Source organism: Meleagris gallopavo, chromosome 1 (assembly GCF_000146605.3).
Source record: "Meleagris gallopavo isolate NT-WF06-2002-E0010 breed Aviagen turkey brand Nicholas breeding stock chromosome 1, Turkey_5.1, whole genome shotgun sequence".
In the NCBI taxonomy this organism is placed as follows: Eukaryota; Metazoa; Chordata; class Aves; order Galliformes; family Phasianidae; genus Meleagris; species Meleagris gallopavo.
Genome location: NC_015011.2, coordinates 165,192,435 through 165,219,126, shown reverse-complemented (window position 1 = coordinate 165,219,126; position 26,692 = coordinate 165,192,435). Strand labels below are relative to the sequence as shown.

General features: G+C 39.7%; 1 protein-coding gene across 1 annotated transcript; it reads left to right on the top strand.

Annotated features, from left to right (window-relative positions):
• On the top strand, positions 1 to 23,234 carry SUGT1 (SGT1 homolog, MIS12 kinetochore complex assembly cochaperone; the record flags this gene model as incomplete). The annotated part of the gene is made up of 12 exons (XM_010728881.1): positions 1 to 33; positions 3,053 to 3,143; positions 3,793 to 3,862; positions 4,230 to 4,300; positions 7,490 to 7,543; positions 8,804 to 8,820; positions 9,664 to 9,699; positions 10,289 to 10,384; positions 11,398 to 11,505; positions 21,318 to 21,408; positions 21,949 to 22,130; positions 22,698 to 23,234. Coding segments are annotated over 12 exons (951 nt in total), but the record flags the coding sequence as incomplete, so codon positions are not given.
• Positions 23,235 to 26,692: the final 3,458 nt, after the last annotated feature.

Here is a 26,692-nt window from a genome sequence, read left to right as displayed (position 1 = left end):
GATATCGATCGAGATCCGACGGCGGCGGCGAGGGTGAGAAGCGGGACGGTGGACGGCGGAGGGCTGTGGGAGGGACTGTGGGCTCTCACGGGCAGCGCTGCGTGCAGGGGGTGGATCGCCACGCTTCTCACGGAAGGCTGCCCTGTGTGTGGGGCCTGGCTCCATACGGGGCTCTTCTGTCACAGCACTCGCGCTGATAAAGGAAAAGCAGAAGTAAAATCCCCCTCTGTGTGCCGTGTGGATGAAGCAGTTGTCACTTATGGTTAAATAAACAAGCTTGTCAGAGAAAGGTATTCAGTGTATTAGCCTTTATTCTGCCGGTGAGTCGAGTCCCATAATGCAACTTAGCGTTCTGATGACTTACCAGCTTGGAGCTGTACGTAGTGCACCAGGTTTGCTTGCCCTTAGAATCATAGAATGGCCTGGGTTGAAAAAGACCACAATAATCATCTAGTTTCAGCCGCCCTGCTATGTGCAGGGTCACCAATGTCTCCAGGGATGGGGTATCCACAGCCTCCTTGGGCAACTGGTCTTTCAACTCATGTAGTTAACGTTCATAATCTGAGTCTTGGCACCCTGTAAGTGGTGCTGTGCCCTGCCTGCACGCTTGACAGGACATGTGTCCAGTCTGCGTGGCATTCCCACAGTGTTCTCACAACTTGTGATTCCTTTAATTCCTGATGTGCATGCTTTGGCTTCCTGCTCCTGGGTCTGATATAACTGGGTGGTCATTATCTGTGTTTAAACAGTGAATTATGTGACTCTGGGCAGCCTGGTCTAGTGGTTTGCAACTCTGCACGTGGCAGGGGGTTGAAACTAGATGATCTTTGAGGTTCTTTTCAACCCAGGCCATTCTATGATTCTTTTATGATTCTGTGATAAAGCCATGAACTTCTTAATGGCTTTTTGTGTCATCTTAAAGAAGTACTCTGCTGTGTGGAATAATGCTCTGCAGTGTAAGTAGTGGTGGCTTAGGAGAGAATCAGAAGTACCTGCTGAAACAAGCATTCATATCTTTGTTTTGGTGAGGTGCTCTGTCAAAAGGATGATGACCCCCTTAAATTCAGGCACGAGTGAGACAGGAGGCTGAGAACACTTAATTCATACCAACTTTTCCCATTATTGTAGTCATTATTTGTGGATTTACAGATGTGTTTGTAACTTGACCACACGGTAAGGGCCTGGAGTGAAGGTAACTTGGAGGCATCTATTTGAGTCTTTGGGAGGGCAGGTCCTGAGCTTGTCTAAGTAACTGCAGTTGATGTCCACCATCTGGAATTCTTAGTGCCAGTCAGCTGCCCCTTGGCTGACTTCAAGTAGCTGTGCTGTATGATTTGTTTTGAGGAGGAGTAGCTGAACAAGATGTAGTGATTGACTGACAGCCAACCAATGTAAGTTCACCCAGCTGAAATTGATTGCTTTCCATGAATGAAGACTAATTCTGCAGGTTCCTCTGAGGAATCTGTTCCTGCACTGACTGCTGGTTCTGATCAGTGTTCCTGTTTTCAGAGCAGAGCATGGGAGGTTACATTTGGTCATAGAATGGGTTCTGCTTGTCAGGCACCTGTAGTTTTCAGTGTCAGTCTCCTGCTTGGTGTTGAGGGTCAGAAGTTGTACTTCACAGTGTTATGTGATCCTGTTGGGTTTCCTCATGCTTCTCCTGTCCAGAGTATCTGTATACCATGAATATTTACATAATGATGTCTGCTCTTGAATGTATCCTTAAACTTACATGTCTGTACAGTTAAATCTAGCGTTGCTTTTTATTGTGCCTGTTTCTGCCTCCTGCTTCTTCGGAGACCTCTGAGGTTTTAGATTTTTGTGCTGCACTTGCACAGAGCTTTGTACATTTTCTATGACGCTGATGGAAGTGTCACGTACATTGGAAGAAGCTGTTGTGGCCATGTAGTTCCTAGTTGGTGTAAGCGTATAAAGAGAGCAGGGCACCAGTCTGAATTAAAACAGGCCCTGCTACTCATCCTTTTTTCTCTGGCTTGGTGAGATTGAGTTTTAGCAGCTGTGTTGTACTAACATTTATGCAGGCTTGAAGTCTGTATTTTAGCCACCCTCGTGCTTGCCAAATTCTGAATAGTGAATTCAGTGAAGTTAGCAAACATAGTAACTGTACTATGGTGACGTAGTGAGGTAGCTTCAGAAGACCTGCCATGTTCCTCAAAGACGAGCTTTGCTCTCTGCTAGTAGGAGAGCTGGAGACATTCTTTCCAAGTGTGTGTGCATTGAGTCATTGTGCTTTCATTCTGTTATGCAAAAATAATAAACTCTTCTCTCAGAGAGTATAATATAACTATTTCAGTCTGCATACCCAGTGATTTTCCTAGCAAGGAAGTACTAAATGCTTTTCCCATTTTGCAACAGCGTATTCTTTGAGCCCTATTCTGCCTGAGTCTTTTGTCCTTGTACTTTTCTTGCTGAGCATGCTTCAGAACAATCTCCCATGCTCAATAGTATCTTATAACATACAATTTTATCACATTACAATGCTTTGGACATGGCATGTTATTCCTGCACAGGCATATTGACTAACGTATATTGATTTCAAATCCCTGGCATTGCAGTGCTTCCTCAAATCCATCAGACCTGTGTACAAATCACAGAATGGTTGAGGTTGGAAGGGACCACTTAGGGATCATTTAGTCTAAACAAAGCTCTGCTTCAAGCAGGGTCACCTGGCGCACATTGCCCAAGATCACAGCCAGGCATGTCTCCCTCACAGTGTTTTTCTCAGGTATGCTGAGAATTATAGGAAGGTTTTTGGAACGTACAGGATCGCCTGTGCATTAGAATTCCTAGTTAAGGCATTGATAGTCCCTTCTCTGCAAGGAATGGGTATAACCAGCAGGTTCCTTGTACCTCGAGCTCTGATGGATTTATGCTTTCGTCCATAAGCTTTATGGATGAAAACTGATCAACAGGTAAACACTCATGCTGGTTCAGGGTATTTTTTCTGACATCTTACTTGACAGAGGTTGGTAATGTATCTTCACGGGGATTTCCGAAGTGCCATTTCATGTTTTTCTGTGTTTCTTCACAGGAACTGACAAGAGCTTTGGAAAAGAGTCCAGATGATGCTGAATATTACTGTCAACGAGCTTATGCCCATATTCTTCTACAGAACTACACTGGTAACATCTTCAGGCAACACTGACAGTCCTCTTACAAGTGTATTATGACACATCAGTAATAACAAAGCTGTAACTTAGTTTGCTGGTTCTTCAGTTAGGACATGCTTGAAAGTTTCCTCATCTTTATTTTGTATCTGCAAAACTTGCAGTGAATCTGATACTCTGCAATCCCAGTTTTCTCTTTGAGTTTAGCACAGTACTATCTTGGAACATTACTTTCAGTAGACTTCTTAGGCAGGTTTTAAGCTTTGTGTTGTAAGCTCTTCCAACCTTATGTGCTTTTTTTGTAGACACTGAATCCAGTTGTGGTAGGAAGGTGATAATCTACCACCCAGGTGTTATTTGGTTAACTGAATTAACTCAACAGTTAGCCCAAATTTCCTGTCAATAATCAAACAAAATAAATAGATAAGTGATGATGATTCACAGTTCAGACCTAAGGATTTGACTAAATGAAAGTCACTGCTTCATCTTTTATGGAGCTCTATAGCTGGTTGAAGACTTTATCAAACTGTTACTCAGTCAGTTTGATTTGTATGCAGGCTAAGGAAGCTAACATAGTACTGATTATTTTTTTTGAGGCGTATTGGAAGACTTGCATTTCACTGCTTTTCATAATAATCTTCACCTCTAAACTAACTTCCAACAGATGCAGTTGCAGATGCAAAGAAGTCCCTAGAGCTCAACCCCAGTAACGCTGTAGCACTTCTTAGGAAAGGGTATGTATCGTATCTGACAGTATTCTGGTATTCTTTAGGACAATAATAGCATTTGGATTATTGCTCTATGCAAACTTCTTGCAAGACTGTGAATGAGTAAATTCCATGCCATGCTGCTTGTAACTCCTTTGTAATAAAGCTGTGGTTATAAGATAAAATAGATCTTTTGGTGTGGTTTCTTGTTTTTTTTTGTTTTTTGTTTTTTTTGGAGGGAGGGGTGATTATGTTAACATCCTAACTATTTAAAAAACAGATTTCATAGGTGATTTAAATTCCAACACGTGGGGATGTGGTAATCTTCAGCATGTGGATTAGATTAGAAAGTAATTGCAGTTTCCTTGTGGTTTTTTTTCTTTCTTTGTGTCAGGTTAGGAGAATACCATATCAAAAACTATGCATCTGCTTTAGAGTCTTTCAAAGAGGGACAGAAGTTGGACAGTAAGTATTAAAATTTCTTGTGTGCACAGCACTCCTTTGCTAATAAGAAATGAAATTCTCTAACATATTAACTGAAAGTAGAGACCATGTTTGTTTGTTGTTTTTTTGTTTTTCTTAAGGCTTAGGAATTAGGTGCCTGATTTGAGATATCTGGACCAGGTCTGGCTTTTAGAGATACTTGTGCAGTTGCTACATGGAAGTGTAAAACTGCTTAAAAATGCACATGGAATTCTTAGCTGGTAGTGTATAGTTTTCTTGCCTTACAAAAGGAGGGTGTTTCCCTGCTTCCCAGAAGTCTTGCAGGTAATTAGTGGCAATGGTGTGGCACTAATTCTCACAGGAAGGTTTCTGAACAGAGTTACGTGTAGTTGGAACTTTGAGTGGTTAAACTACCTGATGGGCTGGCCTTCAGAAGAGCCTGCAGCTTAGTGGGCATTCAAACTGGCAGAATGGATTTCAGCTCTCACTGCATGACAGAAGCGTGTGTGTGAGCTCTCTTTATCCTTAAAGTGTTGGCAGTTGGAACTGCACACGTTATCTAGGGGAGAATTAGAGCTTTCTAATCATATGACTTCCTTCTAGAAGCAGGAAAGAAATAGTTCAACGTGGAAAACTTTGGTAGAAAACCCTAGGAAGCATATAACAAAGTAATTTCTAGATGATTATAATTCCTTTATCTTTCCTTCTATTCTCCACATCAAATAAAACTCACCTCATTCAATTCCCTTTTTCAACAGCAGAAGGAAATCTTAAAAGCATCTTGAAAGGTTACACAGAGCAAAGTGCACTACTCTGATAAGCACTGTCATCACCTGGGATCCTTCAGTTATATTATCCACAGCAGTGGCTGAGACTGAAAGCTTTAGCAAAGATGTAATTACTTTGCCTCTCCCAAACAAGTGTCCTGCTCCTCTGATCTAAAAGTGCAATTTGATGGGAGCATAAGCTAGTTATGGTTCCTCCTGCCAAGTGATTGTGCCCCCTGCTACTCTTATGCATTTGTAGAAAACTAAAAAAATATATATATATACATAATACACATAAAGCCTATCTGTTTATTTGTCATTGTTTTGCTGCTTGCCCAATTGAAATGTTTCTGAAGCTTCCCAGTGTTTCCTGATTGCTTTCTCCTTTGAAGCTTGCCTCTAATGGTCTTCAGCATCACAAAGTTCTGTGACATGTTGTGAGATGAGGGGATTCTTGAAGTCTTTCTTTAAAACACGGATTTTTAGTTTCTGTGTTTTCCAACTTGCTGGCAAATTTATGCCAGTAACAGAATTTGCTTTTGACGTTCTGTGGAAATGTTTGATGGGTCCCAGGTGAAAATAATTGTGAACATAAGCATTTTGGCAAAACAATTAACTTCCAGTTAAATGTAGCAAGCATAAAATGAGCAAAGCACAATGGGGAAATTAGCCACGTATCACTGAGCAGGTGATAAAGAGAGAAGATGTGAGCTGTTGCTGCCTGATAGAGAATTGCTGCAGCAGGGAATTCTGTGCTGGCAAGGCTGGTTTCTTTGCCACACAAGGGGGCAGAAGTACACCATTACATGCCTCTGTTCCTTGCTGATGGAAGATCTGCTTTATGTCTTGGGAATGCTGAGGAACACTAATGCTCACTACTTGTGCTTATTGCTGCCCTGGGCCTGTCAGTGCTGCACTAGTCTCCTACAGCAACAGATTAATAGGATGTGGTGTATTACTGAATGTGGAGAATTTCTTTCTTTCGTAGTTAGGAAGCAGGATCTCACTCAGCCATGAGACTAGTGGGGTGTTGTGGGGTTTGCTGACTTGCCTCGTACTGAAAAAGCAATATGATCTGCCACTCTTCAGTACGTGATGTGGGTTTAGAACAAATCCGCATGAGAAATTTCCTTTTTGCTCTGGCCACCTGATTAATTTTAGTAAAGATGGAACGTGCCAACTTTGCAAAGAAAACGTCTTCGTTTGTGCAAGTGAAGACTAAGTTAGGCTTTCTGAACTGAAAGTTATTCATAATGTTGTTGCTAAGTTGTTGGAGAGAATAATTACTGAGAGGAAAAGAAGTTCTTGCTTCAATTTATGGTGTTTTGGAATGCAGGAAAAGAGGCAGATCTTCCAGGACAGCAGGGCAGATAACTCTGGATCTTTGTATTGCGTGGCAATTATAGGGCTGTAGTTAAAAAGAGAATTCTTCAATTGCTGCCAAGTGTAGATTTGACTCTGTTCCCTTTGCAGTGGGTAGCAGTTGTATAAGGCACACCTTAAAATGTATGCGTGCTGAAAGGCTTGAGGTGAATACTTCTGTAGAACTGCAGTGGAGCCACATTTCATCTTATGTGCATTTCTCCTGGAACGTTGTGTGGGTTTTCTTTAAGCATCTTCAAGCCCTCTGCAGGGAGGTTGCTTGTGTGTCTCTCAATGTGAATTCCAGAAAGATAGAAGTTTAGCTGTGATTAGTGGATGGTTAGTAATGCTGCAGCTTATTTTTTTTTTTTGTCATTCCTGACTGTGAAGGGTTTATTGTGCTGAAATGATGCATGCTCTGCTACCTTATTAGCTATTTTCCAATGAATTCATTTCTCTAGCGAGCTTCTTCCTAGAATCATCATGATCTTGACTCTTCTGTGGTTTTGATTTGTAAAGTGAAATTGGCACCTACTTATTTCTAACATCCCTGAAACTGTAGATATGCATGTAAAGTATGTGTGAAACCACCAGGAGAAAATGCCTGGTGTTTGTGCAAACTCACACCAACCTGTGGGCTGTCCACAGAACAGAAGGGCCTCTTGGTAATCCTCTAGAGAGGCAGCATGTGATTGTTTGGGAGAAGTAATTTTAAGAGAAGGGAGAAGTGCTTAAAACAGTACTTCTTGCTCTCTAACTCTCACGTAGATTTCAGTTGGAAAGCAGGATCATATGTGGGTCAGTTGAGAGGGAGGAAAAAAAAAAAGCCTAGTGTCTTAGAAATTAATTTGAAATTAATTAAGTATATCAGAGTTAAGTAGAGGAACTGTATAAAGTACTTAAAAATTAACTGAAGTGAATGAGTTTACGTGGAAGTACTTGGAAATAATACCGTGATTTAATAAATTGGTATGAATTTGGGATCAATTTGTTCCTGCTTGGAGTTGAAAGGAACTGTTCTTTATGCAATGCATGCCATTACTTGAAGAGTTGTAATGCTAATGTGTTTGATCTCTTCTAGATGTAGATGATACCTTTACTGTTTGGATTAAAAGATGTGAGGAAACGTTAAACGGTGAGAGAAAGCACATTTACTTGATACAGGATTTGATGTGCCCTGTTATTTAAAGCTGTTTCATTTCTCTCTGAAGGGGTTGCAGTTTACTTTGTACTGAAACCAAAGTTTTGATGTTTAAAAGAAGTCACGTTTTCTTATGCCTTGTTTCTCTTGACTACGTATCCTGGACTCTTTAGACTTAAAGGGGGTATGTAGTTAAAGTTCAGACAACTGATTTGAACCGTGGAAGCATGTGTCAGAAAAAAATCCAACATCAACATTATTTTTTTCAAGGCTTGAGAATTTAAGTGGGAAAGAGCAATGAAAATCTGGTGGTTTTCCTCTTTGATTTCATGTGGAGAGTGCCTTTGGGTACTAATCACAGCTCTGCTGTCTTGTGGTGATAGTCAGTGAGTGTGCACACGGTTTCCTTTTGTATCTTTCTACAGACTGACACCTCTGGCAGTGAACTTACCTGCAGTGCTTAACTGCCTGCTGATTTTAATGGACTGTAACAGAAGAGCTGCCTTTTTTTTTTTCCTCCACCTGTTGTGACTTCTCCCCTCTTTCTGTAACTTACTGGAGAATGGGCAGCAGAAAGAATGCAAGTTTTTATCAACGTGTGTTGCCTAAAAACCAATTGCAGGAGAAACAATGTTCCAAAGATTTTTATTTTTTTAGCAGTATGCATTACAAGGAAACAAAGGGAGTTTTGCTTTGGAAAAACATTTAGAAGAGGAAATACTGAGCTGCTGTTTACATTCAAGTGTTAAAGTGTGTTTAAGGTCATGCCAGTGAATGTGTCTGCTGGGATTCCATCTCACTCACTAGCTGTAGCTACCTGGCATGACATACAGATTTGATGAGAAGTTTGTTCTAAATAAGGGATGGTCAAGCTAGCACAGACTTGCAGGAAGTGATTTCCATTCTATTTTTTGCCATGGTGTTGATTTCATTAAGTGAAGGTCTATATCCTTTTCTTGTAAGGAAAGGAAAGCAATGCAAAGCTTGTTCCTCCTGTTAATTGGAACATGTTTTGTATTACAGTTGTAGCTTTGCACAAGTTGGTTGTTGAAGTGGGTAGCAGGAAGAAAGCCTAATTAAAAATAGAGGGTCATTAAGGCAGCAGATGAAAGGTAGGGCTGGCATGTTTTTAACTTCTGTACTATTGAGACTGGCATAAGTGCAGATTGACTAGAGTCAGTGAAGAAAAGTAAAATAAAAGTCATGTGGGTTCACTTATTTCTGACCTTTTTTGTTTCTTTTTTTTTCCTGCAGGATCACAGACAGAAGTGGTAAGGTGTTTTCCTTAATAATGTTTTGAATTTTGTCTCAAACATGCTTGTAGAATTCAGTGGCTTCTTACAGCTTGAAAAACTTAGGAATGACATACAAGTCTGGAAATTATTGTGTGCTCATTCAAGTTTGAACTTGCAATCTATGACCTAATAAAAAAATCAGCTCATCTTGTCAATGCTAACTCACTTATGACTGCTAGAAGATGTTGTGGTAGCTCACAAGTGGGTTTTGCAGACTTTTTTTTCAGCTTTTTTTTTTTCAGACAAGTATATTTCCCCTTTTAATTGGAAATCTTCAAAAGAAATGTCAGAATTGACTTCTTGAAAGAAAAATAGTCTTTGTGCCATTTTTTTTTTATACCTTAGTAATAGGATAGAGGGAGAAAATGTGCAGAAAATAATGTGGGTGTATATAAAGACATATGATTTAAAGGGTTTTTATGTTTAAAAACTGTGCCATTCGTTCTTAGACCCATTTCAGGCTTCCTTTGTGACTCATAGATGAGCAACACAGCTGCTGTGTGTCTTTCAGGTGTACTTCTTAGCCAGGAAGGAAAGAAATTAAAGCTGATCTAGTTGTTATCTCTGCAGTGTGTGGCCTGTGTGTTGTGAGATGCACCGAGTGTGTGCATTGTCAGTCTGTAAATTGTAACTCTTAAAGTCTGTCACAAACGTAGAGTGAAGAATTTCATCTTTCTTTCCTAAGTTAACCCATATACAGAGGAAAAGCCATCAGTATGGAAGTGCTTTGTATCTTTGTTCTTATATATGTCTGGTGCACTGATGTATGTTCTTTTACACTGATGCAACTTTCTTTCCAATGCAATGTGCTTCGTCTAGAATACACAACAGCAGCCTCTGTCAGCCAAGATCAAGTAAGTTGACTTCAGCTTTGCTGTGAGAACCAAAATATTTGTCTTAACTGTTCTTTGCTGACATGGGGATTGGAGATGCAAGATAATGACTGTAACAATTCTGTAGACTGCCACTTTGTGAAGTTTCTAAGTGAACTGTTTCTCAAACAATGTCATTGACTTTGTTCTTGCTGGGGGAGCGTGGAATGGAGTAGGCATTCTAGCTTCTGTTTCTGATTTTCATTATGAGCTTAATTCAAAGATTTGCTCGTAGTGCCTAATGTCGGTAATGATTTTGAGGTGCTTTTAAGATCCTGAAGTAAAAAGTGCTATTTAATTTATTGAAGGCAGGCTATAATGTGAATTGGTTAAGGTGACCCAATTTTCATAAATTCCTCGATTAATCATTTTTCTATTCTTTAAATATATGTCAAATCTGTAAGTGCTGTGTGGAAGGACACTGTTCTCCCCCCTGCCTTGAACTATGCAGTATAATATTCCAGCTTTTGTGGGAGTTGTGTATTCCAAGGGAGTTGTGGGGTTTTTTTCTTAGCTTGTTTTTGCTTTTAAACATCTCCTTAGAGGCATTTTTTTCTTTTTTTTTTTAAGGTTACGACTGGTACCAAACAGAATCTCAAGTAATTGTGACTATAATGATCAAGAATGCTCAGAAGGAAGGTGTCAGAGTGCAGTTCTCAGAGAAAGAGGTGATTTATGTTAATTATTATAAGCATCCCTAGATTCCATGAGGTGTAGTTCTACCGGATGGTGTTCACTTGTATTAAAAGCATGAAGAAATGCTAGAAGCTGTCTTCAGTTTGAACATTTTGACATACAGTTATGCTGTAGTTATCTGTAGAATCAAGTGAACTGGGTGCTCTTGCTGCAATGAGGTCCTTAGGACTTGCACACAACCTGCAGTGTGACATACATGCTGCAGAGGGAGCATCTGCTTTTTGGCTGCTTGCCTGTTGGAGGAAGTGATCTGGAGTTCATGTTTTTGAGTGTATCTCTGTCCATTCATATTCCAGATGCATGAGAGGTACTCTCAAAGTAGTTGTGAATAAATAATTTTAGGATGATAACAGAAAAGCAACGTCTTGGTGGGGTCATTTTGATTTTTTTTTTGGGTGTGTTTCTGAAACTGTCAATTGTAGCAAAGTGTGCATTTCATGGAAGTGTGGTAATCTTTGTAATGCCATACTCAGTACGATGACATTTGTGTTTAATTAAGGGTAAACACTGAAGAGTTAGGTTCTTATTCTCAGCTAAGTTGGTGTGTGGTGAACTGTAGAAGTATTTGGTTGCTACTGTAGTCTTTAAAGTGTGGCAAGTGCTCACACAGTTTTAACATTGCTTGCATGAATTAGAAGGGAAGTTGCAAATTGTTTCATGTTCCATTATTAATATGTTGATAGTTCATTTGCTATAATTCTTTCTCTAAAGAATGCAGATCAAGCTGACAAGATAATAGGCTTTTTAAGTACTTGCTGGCTAAAAAAATGAATAGGAGATTTCAATTCTGTAGTGTACTTTCAAACACTTTGTTGAATAATGCAGAAATGTAGTGGTGTTGTCTGAAATTTTGATGCCTGATGTTTTAAGTATCCTAGTAAAGGATCAGTAATCACTTCATCTTGATGTCAAATGACAATTCTTTACTCCAAAATGGAAAACTGCTCTCAAAGATGACCAGAGATGTGTTTTCAACTGTTAACAGATGAATGCATCGGTGAGGCTTCCATCAGGTGAAGACTACAACTTAAAGCTTGTTCTTCTCCATTCTATAGTGCCAGAGCAAAGTACATTTAAAGTGCTTTCAACAAAGGTAAGCTCTTAAAGTAAATTATTTCTGTTCCTGATCTGCTGTCATGGCTCATTGCAACAATTGTAATATTTTGCTCTTTGTATAGGATTGCTTTTCTTTCAGGGTGCTTTTTGGTGAGTGGAAGGTGTTCTAAACTCGTGCAAATATTAGAAATAGTGATGTGATGGTACTTAGTGAAATACAAATCAGTTATATTGAGGATGCTTTTAACAGTTGCTGTTAAAAGATGCCTGTGGCCCTAACCTGTACAATTCAGGTATTTAGAAAGTATGAACTGCTTGTTACTAAACTTTTAGGAATCCAAATTGTGTTACAGAGTACTGTCATCTTTTTCTCCCTAAGAAATAAATGTCAGAGCTTGAGAATTGCAGTGTTGAAATAATTGTTGACCCTTTCACGATCTCTCCTGCTGGTAGGATTTACACATAGTGTTAATTGTTCTTGGCTTTTCATGAGCCTGTATATTCAATGCTATTTCTGGCAGCAGTGCTTGTTAGACACCTGGATGTTGCATGAGGAGAGAGAAGGCTTTAGCTGAGCATTTTTTCCTCTATACTACAGATAACATAGGAAGCTGTCAGATTTTTGTATATTGTTGGTATGCTACGTAGACATATACATTATCCACAGAGCCAAGTCTGAACCTCTGAAGCATGAAAGTATCAAAACCATTTATTCCTTCTATATCAACAGTGGTTCTACAAAGCTTTTTAAAGTTTCATGCCTTTCTCATGTTCCATTTTACCTGCTGCCTTCTGAAAAAGGTACCTACAGTAACCTTGCATGCTCTCAGGAAGAGGAACATCGAGGTGATAAGAAAGCTTTGTGGAAATGCTGGCCCAGTTTCTCTGCTCATCGCACTAAGGAAGCTGAGCTTCCTGTGCTACCATCTCTAGCCTGGATTAGTTGTTCTGGAGCTGAATAATCTCTGGTAGTCTGAAGTCTGGCTCAGACCATTATTCTCAAAGTGGTGTAAAAGCTTTTGTTGTTCAAACAGTGTCTGAATTGTAAGTTTTCTGCATTTACGTCCCAGTAGTGCTTTTCCTGTGTAATTTGGAGTGAGTATTTTTAAGGCAGAACAGGATAAGAGCAAATGCAGGGGGTGTTCTAACAGGTGAAGCCTACACTTCAAGGTGTACTTCCTCTCCTGGAAAAGGATAGCATTGGAAAAGTACAGTGAAGGAATGCAGGTTCGTGATGCCTCCGATAGTTCTGGTTCTGACCAGCAGATGGAGCCTGAATTAAAAACGTTAAAAGCAGATCTGCATTAAAGATGCTGAAGCATGCCAGGTCTTCTTTATGGGCTTAAAATATTTTGCTTTGACAAACATCAAATGCTTTAAGAGAACGATGCAGCATCAGTGCTTGTCTGAATACTGGAAATGCAGATTTTGTTGCAGCAGTTTTGTGTATGTACTTTGTTCTCATGGGCAGTATGGAAAATACATAGCAATTACTTTGAATAATGCAAACACTGTACTACATCTGATTCTTTGTTAGTTAATATTATTCCTTGAAGTTGTTAATAAACTGGAGATGTCGAACCTGCAGTGTAGATGTATGATTTGCAAGATCTTACATACTTGAATCCTCCTGCATCACTAATATTATCTGAAGCTGTCGTGGTTTTCCATTTTGAAGTGATGAATGAGTTATTGCAGAGACTGGGAGACTGGCCTGTGAGACATCAGGGTCTGTGGAATTTAGAGATAACGCTGGACATACCTCTGAACAGCTAGGATGAAAGAGATAGCTGGTCATGAAAAGTTATCAGCAATTTAGGTGGATGTTTAAAGACTCTTAAACATGCTTCCTTCTTCCAAGTGAGTGCAGAGCAATGGGATCTGTTGCAGCCACCTCAGCTGTGTGTACATTCATTCCTTTGTAGCGTGGTGTACTGAACCAAGCAGCTTGGCTGTAGTCAAGGGATTACTTCAGTCAGACTCATGTCTGGTCTCATGGACTGAAGCCTTGTTAGCAATGGGAGCAGGTTAGGAATGCTCCTGGAACAGGGCTTCTGGTTTACACCTGGGAGGAGTTCTGGTCACATGCTCTTAGCTGGTTTTCCAACATGAATCAAGATGGTAAAGGAATATGAAGAGAAACTCACTTCAAAAATGTGTTCTCCATTGCACTGAAAATCAGAATCTTTCATCTTTCCCTGGTAGTTCCTGTCCTATCTCTTCTCTTTCCCATTCCAAATGAAAACCTGTCACCAAACTGAAACAAAAATCGCACCCAGAATCCTGGTAATAGTCTCCAGACTGGGCCAAGGGTGGAAGGAGTCTCCCAGAGTGCATGCTAGCACATGTATATCACAGCTAAATGTGACTGAAAAGGCTCTCAGGAGGAATGGCATTAGAAGGCTGTGTTTGGGAGGACTCTCATGTCTCGATGACAGTTACAGACGTAGTGAAGTCTCTTCATCTTGCTGCATGCTTGAAGGCTAAGCTGATGAGTAGAGAGGGACAAGATTATTTTTAGAGCTGCTGATAACGTGCCTGAAACATGGATACTGAAGCCAGAAGGGTAAGTACAGTTAGTGATTAAGATGCTGCTGGAAAAAAATCATTCTTGCGTTTGCAGCCCTTTTCAGCAGTGACTTCTTTGCACTCCCACAGCTGTTGGGAGCCTGAGTCCAGCAGGATCCTGCTGAGGTGGTTTTGTGACATACAGTGGTCAATGGCTTCACCTTGTCAATAAGCTTAACCTTGCCAGAGCTTTCTCATAGTAGTTTTGTGATCTACTTTGTATCAGGAGGAATCCTGTGCACTTGGAATAGACTGTGGCTCCTTCCTGCCTCTCCCAGCCTAGATTTCTGCAGGACAGTGACTGCATTGCTCCACAAATGTCTTGCTCTGTGATTTGTCTGTAACAACAGCATATGAGATACCAGTTAAATCAAGTGAGTAGAAGCTTCTGAGGAAGTTGTGCTTTCATGGGATAGAAGCAGTTTTCCTGTAATTTAATAATTTCACAGAATCATAGAATGGCCTGGATTGAAAAGGACCACAATGATCATCTAGTTTCAACCCCCCTGCTATGTGCAGGGTCGCCAACCACCAGACCAGGCTGCCCAGAGCCACATCCAGCCTGGCCTTGAATGCCTCCAGGGATGGGGAATCCACAACCTCTTTGGGTAACCTGTCACTACCCTCTGTGTGAAAAACTTCCTCTTCAAAGGAAGAATACCTGGATGTGTTTACAGTGCTTTATTTTGTATCACTGCTTTGAATGTGAGCCACATTGCCACTAGGATATTGAAAGTCTTCACTGGGCAATGAACAATCTGCTCTTTTCAGCTAAATGAGGAAACAGGAATGCACAGTCAGGTTTAGCAGTGGGTAGACTTACCGACTTCGAGTTTCACTTAACCTGTTAGAACTAATAAATGTAATGGATAGAGTTTGAAACAGTAAAACTGGCAGATGGTAAAACAGTCCTGTGTGTTTTGGTAGCTTAGGGAAGCTGGAGGTGGATCTCTCAGTGCTGCTTAAAATTCAGCATTGCTTGGCAAAAAAAGCATGTAAGTAGGTCTGTTTTAGTCATTGTCTTCAGTCATGTTCAGGTGTTGGCTGAGATGGCAAGAACTGTACCACGTTGAAAACTGCAAGTTGCTTTCAGCAACTAACAAAGGTACACTGGTGGTGCTACTTGGCTTTTTAACTTATTTCCAGCAGAGGGAGCCAAAATGTAAAGGCTGGAACGAGTCTGCTCTTTGTAAGTGTGTGCAGCTATCCTTCTGTTCCCTTCATAAAAGGAAAACAACATAAAAACTGAAAATGATGGATTAAATATATTGAAAGTGAAGTTAGCTGATTTATCTCTGTCCAGCAAACATGGTAGGGAAGTACAAATGCACAAATAGTGCAAAGGAGGACAAATATGCGCTTTTAGCATGTGTCCCTGTGCTCCTGAAGGAAACCAGTGCTGTCTGTTCTTCACCTTTGTCTTGCATCTGCAAGTAGCCTCAGCACAACTTCTGTACATCTTTAATTTTTACTGGTTTGGACTTTCTGCAAACAGTGGCCTGCAGCAGTTTAGAAGCATTTGAAAAAGTGGTAAAAATCAGTTTCCTGACCCCAAAACTTTAATTAGACATCAAAGATCTGCTGCAAGCACAGGAGGGGTTAGAAACCCTCAGCATTTTTTCACAGTTGACATTTGCTACTTAATAGAGAGGTCTGAGGTAGGAGCATGCTCTCAGCTGCTTCATGCCAAGAATATGGTACTGTGCATCAGTGGAATTTTTCTTTTCCTCAAACCAGCATTTTGCAATGCAAACCTTGAAATACCCCGAGCAGCTTTACTGAAAAAGCACACTGCCTTGTGTTAAGCGTAAAGGAAAGGGCAAAGATGAACTTCCTTGTGAATGCAGGTGGGTGTGGGGCAGATCTAAACTTCTTCATGTTGAGGAATATATTTTAAACAAGCATGTAAGTCAATGTCCATGCTTTATGTAAGTGTATAAAGAGCAAGTTTGTGTAAGAAATGTTCCTCTCGTCTTGAGAGAAGGTGAGTATAAGAACAACAGGCATATGAATGGTTATGTACAAGGGATGTGGCAAAGAGGTTTGGGTTACAGAAGTGATCTGCACAGCTGGCTACCTCTGTGCAAATCCAAAATGCTGATGAGCTGTTGCTGTGTAATGTCAGTAAGGTGGAAACTTGGATCATTGTACACTTGGTTATCCATAGTACATAGCTGGCAAGGGAAAGCTGCATGCCAAATCCCTTCTGTTGTTGTGATACCTTTTTTATCAAACAAAATTACTAATTCTCCATAGCTTTTGTTTACACTGCAGAGTTATTTTAATTTCAGAATACTTTATTTAAACTGAATTTATTGGAATTCAGAATATAAGACACTTGTAAAAAAAAAAAAAATACTTTGGATAACTAGGATGCTAAAACTAGGATACTAAAATAGGAATTTTAATGGGTCATACTCTTTTTTTAGAACATGGTGATATTTGGTCCTTGCTTTAAATTTAGATAACAAAATACATTGTATGATTGTGGAATGACAACTCTCAACATTTGTATGTTCTATATGTTGTATGTTCTGGGCCAGAGGAGTGGCCAGGAGGGAGAAGGAGGTGATTGTCCCCCTCTACTCAGCTCTTGTGAGGCCCCATCTGCAGTACTGCATCCAGGCCTGGGGCCCCCAGTACAGGAAGGACGTGGAGCTCTTGGGGTGGGTCCAGAGGAGGGCCTCATCTGATCAGAGGGCTGGAGCACCTCTACTATGAGGAAAGGTTGAGGGAACTGGGATTATTTAGTCTGGAAACGAGAGGCTCAGGGGAGACTTTGTTGTGGCTTTCTTCAATACTTGAAGGGAGCATATAAACAGGAAGGAGAACGACTGCTTATGAGGATAGATAGTGATAGGACAAGGGGGAATGGTTATAAACTGAGACGGGGAGGTTTAGTTAGATATTAGGAGGAAGTTTTTCACTCAGAGGGTGGTGACACACTGGAACAGGTTGCCCAAGGAGGTTGTGGATGCCCCATCCCTGGAGGCATTCAAGGCCAGGCTGGATGTGGCTCTGGGCAGCCTGGTCTGGTGGTTGGTGACCCTGCACATAGCAGGGGGGTTGAAACCAGATGATCACTGTGGTCCTTTTCAACCCAGGTTATTCTATGATTCTGTGATATGATTTAAAGCTCACAGCTGGGGCAAAACAATCAGTAGTTCAGTATTAGACATCACGAGTTAATAACTAAGGAGTTGATTGGAATAACCAGCTCCAATAACTAAGGAGTTGATTGGAAAGCCTGATTTCTTATTTTCCTGTGTTAAATATAGCAAAACATCAGAATTTAAAAGGATATTTTTCATACATCTTAAAATCAATGTCTGAGCTGTTGCTCTAACTCTGCCAGGTTTGATTTCCTTCATCCGTCTGATCAGAGCTCGACACAAATTTTCCAAGCAAACTTTCCCTTAGCATGAATTGTAGAATAGAAGATGCTTTAAAAGTTAGAATAAATCTCTCACAACTTGTCAGCATATACCAGAATTTTCTTTTTAAAAGAATTTTGCTCGTTTTTATGTATCTCATCTGAACTGGTGAAGAAGGACGCTGTTGTAGTAGAGCTATCAGGGTGGCCAGTGGCTGCAAGCCATGAGCTACAAGGAGAGGTTGTTCAACCTTAAGCAGAAAAAGCTGAGGGGAGGAAATCTTCCTGCCTCAAGGGACAGCATAAAGAAGATGGAGGCAGACTTCTTTCAGAGATATGTGGTTATAAGAGGGAGGGCCGTGGGTACAGGTGGGTGTAAGGCATCATTCTTTTTGCATTTGTCATTTGCTCTGTGTTTCTGACAAATGCAGCTTCGGAGCTTCTTTGCTTCTGTTGCATTCACTGACTGACTTTCAATAAAGATTAACTTTGAAAACAGGATGTGGGCTTAGTGTAGCTGTGCATTGTATCATTAATGTATGGTGAGCTTGAATTTGGAGCATAACCAGGACCTGTGTATAACTTAAGCTTCGTGCACCTAAAGGTTTTGAACCTTTTTTTATGTTCTATTCGGTTGCAGGTTTTTAAAGCAGCATTTGATTAAGTGGTTAACAACCAGAGCCAGCTTCTTAAACTGGCATGCAAAGCATTTAATTTATGGTGAATTTTTCCTGTCTTATTCTAAAGCTGGCATGAGGCGCACAGGCATATGTTTAATGAAATATAAATGTTAAATCAAAGGAGCTGGCAAAACACTGAGATGTATTTCTCTTGCCTGGGTACTGAATCTTTTTCAAGGGAGAGAAAAAAGCTTAACAGTACCTACGTGTTAGGTGAGACACAAATGATGTTACTTGTCTATGTGAAAGCTATCAGTATCTGCTTGAAAACGTTCATGAAAATGCATTTATTGCCATTTGTGCACATAATTGGGACTCACAAAGTTGTTTCTCCTTAGATCAAGTAAAGCAGAAATAGGCATCTTCAAAGCAGAATTTTATAGCTTTATTTTTGAAAGACCTGGTTGTATAATGGTATACAGCTAATGATCCCTGGTTTTGCTCCTGCCTGCCACTTCTCCTAATGGGTGAGTTGAATGGAAGTAGATGGAGTAGACGAGAAAAGGCTTAGGTCATAAATGTCTTCTGTCTCAGTTTTTCAGCTAAATATACTTGGTTGGGCAGTGTCAAAATGGTTTAGATTTAAGGAATCTGTATCTTACACTGGGAATTAGTTTGTAGCATTTCCTCTTCCTCGGGGATGTTTGCCATATAGTACTGACTCAGGGCCACTTTCAGAGAGGAAAGTGTACCAACTAGCAGATTAAAAAAGGAGAGGGGGATTATTGGAACAGCAGAAGTATAAAGATTTTCTTAAATGCGTGGGCAGAGTCCTCTAAGTAGCCAAAGGGATCTTTGAGGAGGGTTGTACTCTGCAAAGAAATCTGTATTTGGAGGTTCATGTTCAGTATTTTGCTGCATCAGTAATCATTCTTGGTAGATGATGCAGCCTGTGTTTGAACTAGTGAAATATGTTGGTGAAACCCTGAAGCATAAGGATAAGAGGAGATAGCAAAAGGGGAAGCAGACAGAAGGAAAATGGAAGTGGCATAGGTTTGAGCAGGTTCAGTATTGAGAATGTGCTGGGTTTTGTTGTTGTCATTACAGGCTGTTCAGTGGAGATGTGCTGGTAGTCAGAGTATAAAAATCTTCATGTTAAGTCCTCTTCAGCATAAATGTGCAGCTGAGTTGATAATGGCTTGTGCAACTTGAGAAGAGTTGTGTAGGAAGTGGAGGATAGACAGGTGGTTTTAAATTAAGACTTAGTGTTTCACTGCTAACCAATTAGTGCCTATGTAAGTGGCTAATTAACTTAAATGTTGGATTCATAAGATCCAAATCCAATAAAAAAACAACCAAACAACCTGCTAGTTCTGATGTGGAGCTACTAATCTTACGTGTAGATCCATAAAAATATTTTAGCTTCCTTGTGTTAATTGCAGAGAATTAAATTTGTGAGTATCAGAGATGAGCTTCACAGTTGTAATTTCCAAAGTAGTTTTAGAGGAGTCCAATGAAGGAAGCTTTGCTAACTCCTTTAGACTTAATGAAGAGTAATCATTGGCACAGCCTGAATGCTTCTTCTGCACAGTTACAACAGGAATCTGTGTTCACACAGATTCCAGTATTAAGCACTGGAATGTGGGATTTCTTCAGGTATGGAATCACAGAATGGCCTGGGTTGAAAAGGACCACAATGATCATCTGGTTTCAACCCCCCTGCTGTGTGCAGGATCACCAACCACCAGACCAGGCTGCCCAGAGCCACATCCAGCCTGGCCTTGAATGGCAGGTTGATCAATCAGAATAATACAATATGTATATTTCTATTGGTTTATTTCAGTTCTGTGACTTATTTCACTGTTTTTAAGATCAATATCATGATGCTTAATTTGTGAGCTCGCTGAAAATGTTTGAAATTCAGACAGGAGGAGTGAGGAAGTCAGCTCTGTGTTGTTGTTGGACTTTATAAAAACAAAACAAAAATCCATCACAACTGAAACTCCATCCTGTTTTGAAGGGCATTCATTTTGTGCTTTATGTCTTCTTGTTCTCAGTGCAAGGTAGTGGTAGGAAATGTGTACTTAAACTTCTCTAGGAATCGGTAGTTTCCCTAAGAAAAAAAAAATTGGAGCAACAGCAGTGAAAAATTCTGTTCCTTAAAATGCAGCATGATTGCAAATATGACAGTTTGGAAATGAAAAAAGCTCTTTATTTTTATAAGGCATCTTGGGCTGTTACTTATCAATGACTGATTTGAAGAATGGATGAAGTAAAGTTCACATTTCAGATCAACGTGCTGCTGGGATCCTTCGGGTTAGCTTTCACAGTGGTGCCTTTGTTCTTGGGTCTGCAGGGATCTCCAGGTTACAGTGGCTTTAGGAAGAGCTAAGAGTTCTCTTATGCTAAGCTATGCAGAAATAAAGAGCTGCTGAGGTTTAGCACTTAGGTAGTTTGCCACCTAAAAGTGACACTACAGAGTCCTTCTTTTGCAAAGTTTGTTTTGCAGCTGTTATCCTGTGACTGAAGGTTAAGGATGACTGTGCAAGAACTGTTTCCATGTGGTTGTCTAAAGGGGTTGTGTGTAGTTGTGAATAGAGGCATGGCATGCTTCACTAAATTTTGTTTCTTCTATTATAATTACAACCATATCCACTTTTAATTACCAGTTCTGTCAATGAATACTAGTCAATTTTCTCTTGCTGCAATGTGTTCTTTGAACCAAATGAATACAGCTTCTGCATTTCTCCACTGGAAGGATCAGCATAGTTCCTGGATGTTTCTCTGGTTTGTATAGTATTCAACAAATACAGCATATATACTTTTTTTGGAGGGTGAAAATTAAATCTAGCACTTGGATTTTGAAGTCATTCAAAAGTTCTATTTAATTACTAGAACTGCCAGGCAATAAACAGATACTGAAATGTACTTTTGTGCCTGGCAGTGTAGAGATGTTGTGATCTATCATTACTTCTGGGGTGCCATCATTTAGAAAAAGAATTGAGCAAATAACAAGCATCAGAAAGTAATGCTAAACAAAAGGGTGAAACTCTGATGTGACTGCTTAGCTCTTGTACCAGAGCTTAGTTGACAAGTCACTTAAGTCCCACAACTTCATCTGGTAAGGTAAGCCTATCTTTTTTTTACAATGCAGGCTTTGTAATAGAGGTTGTTTCTAAACCAAATGTAATTATCTTCTTACTGTTACAAAATCCAACTAATTTGGAATTATTTGTCTGGTCTGTTTGTCATCTGGATGAATTTTGTTTTTCATTTCATGTTTTGTAGGTTGAAATAAAAATGAAGAAACCAGAAGCTGTAAGATGGGAAAAACTGGAGGGACAGGGAGATTCTCTGAAGTTAAAGCAGTTTATACCAGGTTTGTTATCTGAATTTAGCATTAAGAGTTTTATTTCTGTGAAATTATTTTCAGATATTAACAACTGGTGTGTTAAAAGTTTTTAATAAAATTTGTCCTGTATTTACAATGAAAAGCCTTACAGTCTTGTTTTTACTGGAAGAAAATGACAGAAATAGTCTGCAGGGGATTACTAAAATTAATTTATTAAATTTAGTCATAACTTCTGTTAATCTGATGAATTGTTGAGGATGGATGCTTGTCATTAATTCCTCTGGGCTTTTATCTGCTCAGATGTTTATTCCTGTCACTGTTTTGAAGTTTTGTGTTGTTGTGCTTATATTATTACTTAAATAATTAGCATTATTTACCAAAGTATTCTGCCTCTCTAGAAAAGTAACGCTTTTGCAGTGTTTCAAAACTGATTAATAGCCCATCTTGGAATGAATCACATTCAGCTTTGATTATGTCAGACTCACTCGATACATACATGTCTGTTCTGCAAACTGTGGCTTTAAGTCTGTAGAAAATGCTTAGCTAACTAACGCTTCCATTTTTCAGACACCCAGCACTTATATCCATCATCCTCTCACTATACAAGGAACTGGGACAAACTGGTAGTCGAAATCAAAGAAGAAGAAAAGAATGAAAAGCTAGAAGGAGATGCTGCTTTAAATAAACTTTTCCAGCAAATTTATTCAGATGGTACCGATGAAGTGAAACGTGCCATGAACAAATCGTTTGTAAGTCTTCACCCTTTTTCTCTAAAGAAATGTGTATCTTTTGCACAGTGTCACATTGTACTGAGCTTTGCATGCATCAGAAAAGGCTTCTATTCAGCAAGACCCTGAGCCTGCAGTAAATGGCACTAGTTCAGTGGGAGATGTTGATACAACAGGTTTCAATGGAAGATTGTGCTTTGTTGTTGGTTTCTTTGTTTCAGTTACTGTTAGTAGAGGGGATATAGTTTTTGGTTCCTAGAGAGCTTTTCTTGTTGCTCAGGATGAAAGAATCAAATTTCTCTTAGTTCTTTGTATGTACAGTTTGCAAGAATGTGAGTGACCCTCTGAAAGCGTCCTGTTAATTAACTTCTCATTATGTCCAATACTGATAACAAGTATTTTTAGGCTGAAGATTATGGACTGATGACTGTCAGACTTCATTCAACACAGACGTACACAATTCCTGTGTAAATTGCTTCTACATGAAGTTTAAACTCTTCAGGTTTCTTCAGAGTTTGCAATCTGCTGTGACTTCTGTATTGCTAGAATTCCTGTAGCAAACTAAACAAATGTTTTCTCACGTTGCAGATGGAGTCTGGAGGCACAGTTCTGAGCACCAACTGGTCAGATGTTGGTAAAAGGAAGGTAGAAGTGAATCCTCCTGATGATATGGAATGGAAGAAATACTAATCCTGTTTTTAATCTTTTACCATCTGTGTTGCCATAGTCATGTACTGGCCACTGTATATGAACATAGCATTCTTGGATTCAAAGCACTGAAATGTTCCCTTGGAAACAGGAATTGTCTTTACAATTTGCGTGCTTTACAGATTTCTTCATCTGCAGATGTTAAAGATATATTCAAGAGTGGAATCCTGTTTTCATCACTTCTGTCAAATTTTTGGAAATTGAGTCAAATGCAATCTAAATTTTCTACCACCTTTATCAGCTCTGCTCTTTGGGGATGGGATGATCTCTAATGGGCTGTTAAGGATCATTGCCTTACGCCTGGTATTTCTGTTCAATAACTTATTAGATCTTGGCAACTTTGGGTAAAAATACAACAACAATGTTAAAATTGTTTGCTCTTTAACTCTGCTAAATAAAACTGTAAATACAACTTTATATAAGAAGCTTCTTCATTTTTTTTTGTATTCTTGATTTTTGATGAAGGGCAATAAAAGCATATAGCTAAGGAAGTAAATACAGTACTTAAAAAAAAGGAAATAGCTTGTATGGGACCAAACTCTTAATTTTCTAAGAACAAAATTGTTATTCTTGGTGCAGATAAAAATCAAAGAACAGTAAATCCAGTTAGTGTGAGTAGATTGGACTGCAGTCCAATGTGATACAAGTCAGCTGGAAATTTCTGCGTGCTCACATTTCTTCACATTCTAGAGAGGAGTGCATGCATCTATCAGTGTGCAGCAATGCGTTGTTTCTACCAGTACAAATTCTTCCTAATGATCAGATTTTGAATAATAATATTTCCAAACAAGAGAGCTAAGAAACTTAAAATACTTTCTCTGTCTTTACCTCCTGGATGCAGGTCTGCAATGGCCTGCATACTTGGAGATGGTCAAAAACCTCTTGGACAGCTGGATTTAGGTGTCCCTGGTTGAGCAGGGGTAGGACCGGGTGACCTCCAGAGGCCCCTTTCAGCTTTAGTCATGCTGTGGTTCTGTGAAAGCAGAAGATATGGGTTACAAAGTAGTAACCCATAACTACCCCTGAGGTACTTGTTCTACATCCCACTGTTGGGAGTTCAGAAACACAAATCTTCTAGTATTCCAGAAGTAGATGTCACTTGCTAATATTGCCAGCCATGTGAAAGCCACCTCATTCCTTGCTCTAATCATTGGTCCTGGTTTAAATTCATGGCTATTTTCCTTTTATTCCTGATGTATGTGTATTTATGTGTGTATGTGTGTATATATATATGTGTGTGTGTGTGTGTGTATGTGTGTGTGTATATATATATATATATATATATATGACAGTTGTTTTAGTAGAATGAAGAAAGTCTACAACTGTTAAAGTAATAAATGGATGTAAAAATTAATCTAAAACTGAGACAGTAAGAAAGGATGTATTCTGTTTTCCCTGAGAACCAGGATTCTTGGTTTAGCAGTGGCACTGTAGAAGTGCAGTGCCTTTTTTTTTTTCTCTTTTTTTTTTCCCCTCCTTTAGCTAGTACTGTTCCTATGCCTGTGGGGTAGTGCCAGGATTTTAAAAGCACAAATCTTCAAAGAGGGCTTGTTTTTTGGATGTATACCTTTGCTATGAACTTCAGAGCGTTGTAACTGGTGGCTGTAGACTATGACTACAATCTTGATGTAACTGCAGTTTCTTGATGTGCTCAGATTTTATCCTGTAGTGCAGGCTGGACAGAGATTTCTTTTTAAATTACTTTTAGCTTCAGAGTTGATTCATATTTTCCAAGGCCTGCATTTGATGACCTTCAGAACTGAACGTTATCCTTGTCTTTGAATATGATGAAGGGAGGTGGATTGAATTTGGGAAGGCTTTTGTGTCCCTTATCCTTGTGACTCCTACTGGGTAATGTCTGCTTCTTGGTTGAGTTTCTCAAAGGGCACATATGTGACATGTTTCAGTGAAGATTTTTTTTAATTAATTTATTTATTTTTAACTTCACAGGGAAAATTCTTCCCTTCAGGGAATTCTGAGCAACCAGTCGCCCAGTATTGAGAGCATTTGCTACCTGTATGGCAACTCGATTTGATTTGGAGCAAGGGCTTGAACTTGTTTCTCCTAGATGAGTGCCTTGCTTTTGAGTTATGCACTGGAAGACACCTCTTCCATCACTCCTTAATGTAGGAGGAAAACAAATGTCTGAGCTTTACTTTGTCATGAAATCGAGTTCTTGTCTCCTGGCCAGCCTTGCTTTATAAATGTCATTCAGAGCACTTAACAGTGCTTAGTGAGGACTTGCTATGGGGAAAAACCTAGATAAAAATCTCTTAAGTAAAAAGGAAAAGGTAATTTGAAGATGTTTTCTGCCAAACAAGTTGCTTTTACTTACTGTAGAGAATGCAGTAGTGGCTCCTCGATCTACTTTCACATGCTGAAAGACCATGGGAATATTTTGTCAGATAAGCACAGTATATTCTTGTATTAAGTGGGTACTGTTTCACTGCTTTGGGATTCCATTCACTTAGCTTAAGGCATAAAGTAAAATAAAATGCATTGCTACTTATGTACTCTTGAGGCACGTGTAATGCAAATATAATGCTTTCGCTTCGGGCTAAAACTTGTAGCAATCAAATAGGAGACCTCCTTGTCCATCTCAATCCTGTGAGCAGAGCTTGCAGGTCTAAATGTAATGCCAGCATATTTCTGAGCACAGTAAGGGTGCGTGTGTTCCACTTTTAAAATTTAGTTGAACCAGTAATGGCAGCTTTTGTTGCATTGTTGGGGGTGTGTTTTTTGTTTGTTTGTTTGCTTTTTGGTGGAGGATTGGGTTAAAGCAGTAAGAATTTTCTTGTAAAGTTCCACAAGCCTTTTTGGTCATCTCTAGATAGACTTCTTAGAACACCTAGAGCATCTGTCCTCAGAGCACTGATTTATAACCCTGTTGCAAATAGGGCTGCAGCACTGCAGAAGGTAACAGTAGCCGTTCAATTCGGTGCCACAGGTGGGATTACTCTGTGCAGCTGTCTTGAGGTTATAGAAGATACCTGACTGTTGTACCTTAAGGCAGTCTTTCTCATGCAAGGTATGTGTGCAGTGCTTGTAAAAGATCAGTTGAGCCTCTCAGAAGTGAAAGATAGATCAATTTGAATTTTGCCCTTTCTGAGCAGAGATTCGGTCCACCCTGATGTGCAAATCCATTATTTGCCAACCGTAGTTATATGCCTGTGTGTTGATAAAATCCTGCCTTGAAAATGAGAATTCTGAATTTATTTGTGCTGAGACAGGGGTGTATTGTTATGAGAGACAGATCTCTTCCAATTCCAGCCTCTTCTCTTACTTTCACAATGCAGACACAGGTGGAGGATGACTCCCTCATGAAAAAAATGAATGGGGGAAGAGACTGGTTCATTTCTTCTCAACAGTGGGGAGAAAATGTGCTATAGATGGATAAAAGAGGAGACTTCTGCCATCACATCTCTTCAGTCTTTCTGTTGTTGTTTAAACTCTATTTTCGTGGTGCCAAGGTGAAACTTACCATCTTCAACAGTGGTGGTAAATGCTGTTCGGTAGTCTAAGCCTCCACTGTTGGGCACACTGCTGCTCCTCTTCATGCTGTTGGAGCGTTGGTCTCAACGCCACTGCTGTGCTGCCTCAAAACTTATTTAAGCATGTCAATCACTTTTAAGAATAAGGGTTTTTTGCAACCTTTCTGTAGCAGGAGACCTTCTTTGAATATGTTACATACAGACAAATACTAATTTGCTTACTTGAAGCGTGAGCTGGGGGAGGGGAGTTTTGCTGCATATCTTCTGGAGATGGATTAAATCATAGAATCAGATTAGCTTGGGTTGGAAGGGACTCCAAGGCTCACCAAGCTCCAACCCCCTGCTGCATGCAGGGCCACCAACCTCCCCATTTAATACTAGACC